Raw genomic sequence first — 10,483 nt, 5'->3', positions numbered from 1 at the left:
CAAATTCTAAAAGAAATCTAATTAGTTGAAACTTTTCCCGTAACTTATTTTTGTATAAATTTTTACAGGAAAAAGTTTTACAAAAAAGGAATAGTTACGAGGAAATTTTATATGATAGGTCTTGCAAGTTTTGTGACAAACAAAGTTCAAAACTTATAGGAAAGTTATTTTCCTTCACTTTCCTTCCCTTTTGCTAGCAAAGGAATACTATCTTTTTTTTTTCCCAGAAATGTTAGGGAATTAGTAAACGAATACTATCCAATAGAACAAAAATTATAATAAAGTTATTTTTCTTCATTTTCTTCTCTATTCCTAGCAAACAAATACTATCTAATGGAATAAAAAAGGAATGAGACTAAAGCTCTGTTTGATAATTCAATTCTACACTTAAAACTTAATGAATTATAATATTAATATATTCAAATGCATTTAAAGATAAAAAAAATAGAACATCTGAATTAATTAAGTGATACTGAATTTTATAGGCAAAATCAAATTCAAAAAATAAGTGATAAACTAGTTACTTATTACTTTACATGATATACATTCAAGTATGTCAAGCTTAGTATTTAACAATTTAATACTTTAATGGATTCAGATTTCATATTTTAATTTTTAAATTTTAATTTTCAAACTTCATTTTTACCAAATTGCATCCTAAGACAACATATCTGTTCTAAGGGAATAGGAGAGAAAGTAAATGAAAGAAAATAAAATGAAAAGATAAGAATTTTTATGTTCGAATTAATTTTTGAGAAAGGAAACAAAAGTATAGGGAGGGAAAGAGAGTGATAAAATTTAACTATTTGTTGTCAACTTGTTTTTTTGTCTAAAAGTAGGTAAAATGGAGGAAAAATAGCAAGATTAATAAAATTTTTAAATTTTCCTAAAAAACCTAATATATGTTTGTAAATTAAACTTTTAAATTATGGACAAAAACATAATCAAAGATTGATGGTTTCCTTTCATTTATTTCCATAATCCAAATAAGATGGATGAACTTTGGTTTTTTCTACGCTCATTTCTTTTCTTCTCTACTAGAGTTCTTCCATTTCTTTTACATCCCTTTCTTTCAATCTAAACGGTGCCTAAAAACCCATTCAATAAAACTAAAGTTTGAAATATGAATTCTCAAAATTAAGTGTCAAAAAGTATTAAGCAACGCAGACCAGCTCGAAAGTCATCTAAGGGGGACCTATAAAGAAACTGGATCTAGCCAATTGGTGACAAGACCGTTCTCCTGTGGACCTTAAACTCAGAGTAACTACCCCACGATCTTTCGATGTGGGATGGATGACCCTTCCCCTCCCGCGCACACCAACTGGTCTGTTTTTTCTACCATTAGTGGTAAAAACACACACACACACACACCCTCTAATTAGAATGACGCAGAAGGCATCGGTAAAATTGACCCGAAAGCAATCTAAGAGGGATTCACAAAGAGACTGGATCCAGCCAATTGGTGATAGGACCGTTCTCCTGTGAGCCTTAAATTCAGAGTAACTACCCCGCGATCTTCCGATAGGTGAAATATATGTTTGATTACTAACGTTGTATATTGGAGTGCTTGCCCAGTTGATTGTAGCACTTGCATATGACGACATTTTCTTGACCTTTCCTGGGTCTGCTTAAAGAGTTTCGCTCCTGGTTCCAACAAAAGGCATTAATATATTGACTTTTCCTTTAGATACATAGAAGTGAAAGAAGAAAAGGCCCAACGGCACAAGCATCCTCACCATTCCTGGCTAATTGCTTAGAATATATGCCAAAAAAAAAAAAACATCGCACAAATATATTTCTGACACACTCAATTTCTAATTCTATACCGGCCGTGCTGACTCAGCACGGCCGCGGAATGAATTTTGCAGAAACTCTGCAAACATGTCATTGGGTCAGCGGCCCACAAATTTTTTTTTAAATGAGCCTGTCCCAGCCGTGCTGACTGGGCACGGCTGGGGCAGGCAGTAAAAAAAAAAAAGCCTAGGGGCCCGTGTTAGTTGCAAACTTGCGATACATTGCGTTATTGTGCATTAGCTGCTGTAACTACTAGTGCGCCTATTAGGTGGGGTTACAGGAGCAAGAAAGACTTTGCATTATTCTTTTACTGGTGATTCATTCCTACACATTTATATGTCTTCCCTTAATTAGCTTGCAATTTTTTCAGGGATCTGTTTGGATTCAGCATTTTTTGAAAAATAATTTTTTCATTTACAATGCTACGGTAATATACAAAAAAAACTCCAAAAATACAATATCCAAATAATATATCAAAAATAACTCCAAATATACAAAAAATATATTAATGTATATATTTATATATAAATATTATATATAAAAAATATTTGGAGTATTTTTTGGAGTTTATATAAATATAAAAAATATTTTATATAGGAGTATTTTTGGAGTTTATAAAAATATAAAATCCAAATAATATATCAAAAATAACTCCAAATATACAAAAAATATATTAATGTATATATTTATATATAAATATTTTTTATAAAATATTTTTTATATTTATATTTATATTTTTTGTATATTTGGAGTTATTTTTTATATATTATTTGGATATTGTATTTTTGAAGTTTTTTTTGTATATATACTGTAGCATTGTAAATGAAAAAATTATTTTTCAAAAAATGCTGAATCCAAACAGATCCCTGAAAAAATTGCAAGCTAATTAAGGGAAGACATGAATGTGTAGGAATGAATCACCAGTAAAAGAATAATGCAAAGTCTTTCTTGCTCTCCTCCTGTAACCCCACTAGTAATTACAGCAGCTAATGCACAATAACGCAATGTATTGCAAGTTTGCAACTAACACGGGCCCCTAGGCTTTTTTTTTTTTTACTGCCTGCTCCAGCCGTGCCCAATCAGCACGGCTGGGACAGGCTCATTTAAAAACAAATTTTGTGAGCCGCTGACCCACTGACATGTTTGCAGAGTTTCTGCAAAATTCATTCCGCGGCCGTGCTGACTCAGCACGGCCGGTATAGAATTAGAAATTGAGTGTGTCAGAAATATATTTGTGCGATGTTTTTTTTTTTTGGCATATATTCTAAGCAATTAGCCACCATTCCTTGGGTCTGCATTTTTTAGGCGGAATTTCGGTGAGCAGAATGATACTAGCATATATGTATATATATGAACAAAACAAACCAAGGGTGATAGGATCTTCTTCATGCTCTAGATTTTGTTACTCCTCTCGTTCCGTGATTACTTCATCCCTTTTCACAAGATTCTTAGTTATATTTTTTTTTTGTCTTTGACCAAATTCGTGCAGTTGGAGTATAGTGAGTAGAATATAAACAATATCTCAAGTTCCTTAAGGTTGCGTTTGGTTCTATAGAATTAGAATTGAATTATAATTAAAATTCTATAGAATTGGAATTCCAAGTCATTCCAATTCTTTCGTTTGGGAAATGCATAGAATTGATACGGAATTTATTTGAAATTCCAAATCCTTTGTTTGCATGAGAAAAGAATTCATTAGGAATTAGAATTGTTTTCATGAAACATTTGCTTACATAAAATTTTTCTTTTTTTTCTTTTTTCTATATAATAATTTTTTTCTTTACATTTAGCTAATTTTTATTAAAGATTTAAAAGTAAAAACCAATTTGTGCATTTAATAATTTATTTTTTCCCACTTTTATGTCAATTTCTTTTGTTCAACGTATGGTATAGATATTGGCATCCAACCAAAACTGGACCTCAACCCTGTAAAAGTAAATCCCCAATGACACTAGCATATTTCTTAAAACATGGTAGAATACCGGACAGTTAATTACTCACAAATTACCTGACCCAAGAAAATAGTGAAAAAGAAGACAAAATATACAAATCGACTTTTTTGGTGATAATCAAGTAGGGTAAAATTTATGACTCTACCGAATAAAGAACTGTGCACCACGAAATGAAAAAATGTAGAATAGATCTCAATCATGAAGGCAAAGTTCCGAGGCTTCTTGTTTTTGTAACACAATATGACAAATACACGACCGAACCTTTGTACTAATATTTACCAGCTTCTTTGGAGGAGATGTTGGAAAATACAAAACTTAAGACTGTCAGATGACCAATTCACACACAGTCAAGTACTTGCTAAATAGAATAATATCTGTCATCCATTCTTTAGTGAGTGTGCAGACTTGTGGGAGATAAAAACCAACAAAATACAGGAAGAGCACTTATACAAAAGCTCCTTAACTTTGAGAAAGAATGCAAAGCAATTTAAAAAAAGCATTAGATCCCAAGAAATGCTATAAATTGTTCCCCACTTAACTATAATCATCCAATGGGACTACGTGCAGAAATTATATTTTCTCTACTAATCTTTTTGATATGTTGCAGCCAATTTGTCAGCCAGACCTCTCCTCCTCCTACATGGAGATGCAAGCACCTTGGGGACAACTTCTGCGCTACCACCTTCACCAAAAGCCAAGTCTTCCTGCAGCCTGTGGAGAACTCCACCTTCATCAGCAAAAGCCTGTGGAGAATCTTCCAGCCACCAACAAAAGCTGAAACTTAATTAGTTTCTAGAAAACTATCAACATTTTTATATGGTTGTACGAAGTTATTGTCCGGTAGCCAAAGTTTGCTGCACTATTGGTTCTCTTGAATTCAGTACCACTTTCAATGAAGAAAACTGGTATAAATATCATGCTGCAAAACTACATCATATTGTAACTAGTGGGATGGGTCATCAATTCCATCATTTCCAGTAACAATCCAGTAAAAATTCAGAATTCCGACCAAGAAATAAACCAAATTCTGGTGGAATTGAACCCAAAAATTTCTTATTTCTTATTCATTTAAACTTTTTCAGAAATCCATCAGAGTGAAGCTAAAATACTACCACCAGCAATCCATATGAAGCAGAAGTATAATTTAGACAAATGATATATAATAGTAGTACAAGGGAAGATTCTATTGATCCTGGATTAATTTAAGGACCAAGTTTTTGTTTGTATGGAAGACAGCATCAGATATACTGAGCCAGAGAAACAGGTGCAAAGGAACTTCTTTTGTCATTAGACATCTGATGAACAAGACAAGAAATGAGCCAAACAAAACTAGAACAAGTCCACCTGAACAGAAATGGATATGAAAGATAAAATGGATATGGTTTCATTTCTGTCTTGTTATTCGGGATAGCTAATAAGTTCCCCTTCCCTGATTATTACCCTGATTACGCCACCAAGAAACAATTCATTGACTACCTAGAATCATATGCCACCCACTTTGATATCAACCCTCAATTCAATTAGTGAGAGGAAGCAACTTGGACTCGATTTAACTAACTGAATTCAAACCCACTCCAGTCACAATAGAACAAATTAGTGAGAGGAAGCAGAAACAAAAGCAGGCATTCAATCATTAAGAAATGAACAACTTGACCAGAAAGGTTAAAATATCAATTATCAAGATAACTAACAGCAATCTGCAGCAGAGATAAGCAAAAAATAAGCCCATGGTCAAAAAACTTCAGAAGGTTTTCACCTCAAGTGAATTCCCTTCTTTACAGATTCTTTGGCATCATCTGCAGTAGTAAATACGAAAAGCAGCTTGGATCTCACAGTATTCAGAACATGGATTCGAATAGGAAGGAAGGAGCAGGTAAACGATAAAAAGTGTAGTACTCACTATATATTCTGATAGATGAAGCTATAAAATGGAGTTAAACAAGAACAATGGGAAATAGAAGAAGGCAGAGAAAATTACATCACTGAATGAAAGGCTTCCAGAATTAAAGCTTTGTTCAAGACGTATCTGTATCAAAATACGATTTATAGGTGGAAGGATCCTTACTGAAGGAATATTGTGGCAGATTTTGTCGAAATCCTCTCCTCGAACCCTGTTCTGAAATTCTTCACGGATTGCCAACACTTTTTGAGTGAACCAATGAACCTCAATCCCTCGGGCCGGAATCATGGTTAATCTTTGACAGTAGTGAATCTCAAGACCAGAAATATTTAGCCATAATGGCTCCTTTCTCTACCGTCCACTTCTCTAATATGAAAATATTAGGGTTGCAGGTGGAAGCGATGGTGGAGAGCAGAGCACTAGCGGCTGAGGAAAAACGGTGAGTTAGATAGGGGTGCCAATACCTTGACCCGATTTTAATTTTTGGTTCATACTAGATCCGCGTATGGACCCGTTTAGTTGTGGAATTGGAATTAGAATTCTTTTGGTCTGGTAAAGAATTCAATTCATGGAATTGGACTCATATAGAATTCAGATTCAATTCTAATTCTTTGAGGGAAGCAGAATCCAAACAATGGAATTGGAATTAGGGCCCCAATTCCAATTCTAAACCCCAATTCCATAGGGAACCAAACGCACCCTAAGTATTTAAGCAGGGGCGGAACCCCCCCTCCAATTGTTAAAAAAAAAAATTTCTAAGTAAAAAATTTTTTTTTATATTGTTTTGCCCCCCAAATATTGATAAAAAATTTCACTTTGCCCCCCCTCCAATTGTTATAAAAAAATTTCTAAGTAAAAAAATTTTTTTATATTGTTTTGCCCCCCCAAATATTGATAAAAATTTTCACTTTGCCCCCCCTCCAATTGTTATAAAAAAATTTCTAAGTAAAAAAATTTTTCTTATATTGTTTTGCCCCCCCAAAATATTGATAAAAAATTTCACTTTACCCCCTCATAAGGACCCAAATAATAATGTTTGAAAGTTATTTGAACTTTGTCCAAATAACAGAGACTCGCCCCCCCTAATTGCAATTCCTAGCTCCGTCACTGTATTTAAGCTCCACTCGAAAAACTCGAAACAAACCAAGAAAAACTTTAATACGAATAAACCAAACTGATCATAATTTTATAATTTCAAAATAAGTTAAAACAATTTACGGTTCTAAGCTACGAGGCTGTCATTTCGTTTGTTTTTTCAGGTACCGCTAAAAAGAAATTATTTAAATTGTTTAGCCTAGGTAAAATTAAACTAAATACCAATGTTCTATAAAATTGGCTTACGTCCATTGTGTTATTTGTACTTTTCACAGAAATATCTCATTTTGAACGTGTAACTTTTGGTGGTGTGTTCACCGGGGATAAAAAGTGTATTGCAAATGATCGGGCAGAAATATATTATTGGCTGCGTTGGGATCGAAGGATTTAAAATCCTTTCAAACCCCTTTGGTCGTTTAAATTAGTTAAGAGATATTTGAGTTTATAAATCCGCAATTATTGTTGCACTTAAAGTGTATTGTATTTTGATAATTGACTAATTACAACTTCAAATGAAACGACTAAAGCGATTCGAGTGAATTTCAAATCATTCATCGAATCCGCCAATCCAAACGAATAGTTACTCGGAGGGAGCATCATAAACAAATTAAACAGCTAGTGAAAAGTTCAACAGCACACATGTATTAATGGGTCCTTGGTTCTTCTTCGTGTTATGAGATGCTATACATTCCTATAGTGTACATCGTACACTGCATTCAAGTATCCCACCTCCTCCTCCTGCTGCTGCTGCTGCTCTCAGGTAGGTTCAGAGCTAGAATCTTGTGCTTCACAATTAGAGGTGGAAAGGGGTGGGAGAGCATACAAAATAAAGTGATTAATTACATTACATGCAATAGAAAATACAAGAACGGTGATATATGGTAGTAACCGCATCTACTGTATTTGTTGCTTATAAATGCTAATATTATTGTTGGTAGATTTCTCACGCAGTGATTCATCACAAAGCATGGAAGTGGGGAAAATCTCTCTCTCTCTCACCGACCTTTGGGATTGACGATCTGGGAAAATATGTCATCAGCGTTGTTATCATCCGATGACTTCTCTGTCATGTCAACGTCGCTTCCAAGGCTTAAAGTGCTTCGATGCATGGCCAAGAAGTCGTTATGATCAATGACCTGATTGCTTTCAGAATCCAAGCTTTGTATTGTTCCTGAAGTAGTTGACGATTTGATACAACCATCGGGGTTCTCTTGCAACTGAAGCGCATACTCGAGATTCCACAACACATCACCCATAGAGGGACGATCAACTCCGTGGTCCGCCAAACACTTTCCGGCCGTCTCTGCAAACTTCTTCAAGCATTCGGCAGAGATCTCTCCTTTGATCTGAGGGTCGACGATATCTTCCAGGGCTCCTTTCCTGTGGCAATGCATAGCCCAGTCGGCTAGACTCACTTGTTCCTTCGGAAGGCTCGGATTCAGGGCTGGTCTTGCACATAATGCTTCGAACAGAACCACCCCAAACGAATACACATCAGACTTCTCCGTCAACTGTTGCCTCCTGAAGTATTCTGGATCTAGGTAACCAAAGCTACCCTTCACCACCGTGCTGACATGGCCTTGGTTCATGTTAGGTCCCGTTTTTGACAGCCCAAAGTCTGAAACCTTGGCAACCCACTTATCGTCCAAAAGTATGTTTGTGGTCTTGACGTCTCTATGTATGATTGTGTATTTTGCACCTGTGTGTAGGTAATGAAGCCCTCTGGCCGCACCAATGCAAATTTCTAATCTCTGCTTCCAGGACACTACTGTTTTGCTGCCCTTGTAAAGATGCTCCCTCATTGTTCCACGGCCCATATAATCATAAACCAACACCATCTCATTATTTTCTTCACAGAATCCAATCAAAGACACTAAGTGCCTGTGTCTGAGCTTTGATAGCATCTCAATCTCAGTTTGGAATTCATTAACTCCTTGTTCCGAAGAAGGGTTCGATCTTTTGATTGCCACTTTTGTATCGTTGTCGATGACTCCCTTATAGACCTTCCCGAAGCCTCCAACCCCAATCACATTGGATTCATCGAAGTTCTTGGTGGCTTGTTTGATCTCTGCAAGAGAGAAGTAACGACAGTTACACGCAGCATCTGAGGAAATAGTAGTGCTTCCGTGACTCCGTCCCGATTTGCTCCCAGAAGAATGAGAATTCCCGTATATTGGCAGCCAACTAGTTACACCTACGTCTGTTCCGACATATCTCTTCTTTCTGCTGTGAGCAAGAAAAACGATTGCAGCCGCTACGCCGAATGCTGCAGCTCCTCCAGCGGCCCCACCGATGAGTGCAGTGGAGTATGACTTCTTCGGCGCAGCAAACGGCCTTGGTGCTTGATCAGATTCAATCTGCTTTCTCATCAAATCTGAGATGGTAGGGTTCGGGCCTGCCAAGTTTGATTTTGCATCACTGAGCTTGAAAATCTCTAAGCCATTGAGAAGAGCATCAATATACTCTGATCCTGTTGAAGTAAGCGGGTGAAGTGCCACCCAAAGCTCATCATTCCCTTGTTTGCCATCGACATATATCACATAATCTCTTTTCATTGGAGTAGCTTTTTCCTTCGTCCAACCAAAAATATCTGCTTCCTTCTCTGCGGTTTTGTTGTTCAGAAGCACTGTAAAGATTCTCTGGTTAACCTTATCGAACTCCCAATCGCACCAATGGAATCTCACCAGATATGAGAAATTAGACTCAACCTGAAATACCCATGTAAGGTTGAATCCTTTATTGACATTGGGATCAGGCCCCATGGATCTTGCAGTACCATACACGTCCAACGGCGCTATATACGGCGGCAAGTTTTTGTACTCAATTGTAACGTTGGCCTCCAATGCAACACCAAGTCCACCACCGTAAACGTAAGGAGTGTCGTCATACCAACTTCGCATTAGACCGGCAGAATCATTTTTGGCGGAGACAAATTGTCCGCCGACGTTAATTCTGAACATGGTTTGCATGCTGGATGTGCTTATGGGCACGGTGTTATCGGTTGATCCAAAATCGGTACTATCATCTTGGAGGCCACCCCCTACCAACGTGGGATCTTGATCGAATACCTGCGGCGGCGAAATCACTTCAATTCCATTGACAAAAGCAAATGATTTATCTGAAGGCTTGAATGTGACGTTGAGAGTGGGCAAATTTGAGGGAGCCAATAAGTACTCTCGAATAAGATAGCCTTGCGAAAGAGCTTCAGCCGTGATAAACGCGCTAAAATTACTTAACAATTGGATCCCTCCTGCGCTGACTGAGAAATACGAGTCGGAGATGTTGAAATTTGGATAGGAAGCTGGGTAGAAATGGAGTCTGAGCAAAACGCGATCGGTAGCATTTGCAACTGGAAACTGGTATATTGCTTCTGACGTGAAGATCCTAGCGGTCATGTAAGGGACATCGGAAGGAAGCGAAGGGTCTTGGTTATCTGCCTTGCTTGCGATGGATTTATCATTGCTGTTCACGAGGTATTTTGCATCTGCTTCCCATTTTCGACCATCTGCATCGGTGCCACCATCAGAAGAGCCACAATCGAGAACCAGTGCGTTCGGGCCTTTGCCTTGTGCATCTAAAGAACGGAAAAGAAGACAAGTGCATGCCAATACTAATCCCAATACATGAATTTTGGCTTGCATGATGATGGCAATGCAAATCAAAATGGCGTACAGGAAAACAAAGCACTCGAAGCCCAAAAAAAAAAAAGAAAAAGAAAAAGGGTTTCCTGTACGCCTAATTA

At 36.8% G+C, this 10,483-nt stretch overlaps 1 protein-coding gene and 1 long non-coding RNA gene across 3 annotated transcripts; both read right to left on the bottom strand.

Moving 5' to 3' along the window:
* Positions 1-4,008: 4,008 nt before the first annotated feature.
* Positions 4,009-6,328, bottom strand: LOC140014916 (uncharacterized). Of its 2 annotated transcripts, none has more exons than XR_011821666.1 (2): positions 5,812-6,328; positions 4,009-4,520 (listed from the first exon to the last, which is right to left on the bottom strand). It is a non-coding gene; the product is annotated as an uncharacterized lncRNA (long non-coding RNA). The 2 variants fall into 2 exon arrangements; XR_011821664.1 differs by having other exon boundaries at positions 4,009-4,500.
* Positions 6,329-7,380: 1,052 nt separating this feature from the next.
* LOC113743665 (receptor-like protein kinase ANXUR1) lies at positions 7,381-10,382 on the bottom strand. Its single transcript, XM_027271717.2, has one exon. The coding sequence runs from the start codon at positions 10,380-10,382 to the stop codon at positions 7,737-7,739; it is 2,646 nt and encodes an 881-aa protein (XP_027127518.1). The 3' UTR covers positions 7,381-7,736.
* Positions 10,383-10,483: the final 101 nt, after the last annotated feature.

This window comes from Coffea arabica, chromosome 1e, assembly GCF_036785885.1.
Source record: "Coffea arabica cultivar ET-39 chromosome 1e, Coffea Arabica ET-39 HiFi, whole genome shotgun sequence".
NCBI classification, from domain to species: domain Eukaryota; kingdom Viridiplantae; phylum Streptophyta; class Magnoliopsida; order Gentianales; family Rubiaceae; genus Coffea; species Coffea arabica.
This window is presented reverse-complemented; position numbering and strand designations above follow the sequence as displayed.

Excerpts from the sequence above, each read along its gene's own strand:
- LOC113743665 (XM_027271717.2), bottom strand. The coding sequence starts at position 10,382 with ATGCAAGCCAAAATTCATGTATTGGGATTAGTATTGGCATGCACTTGT.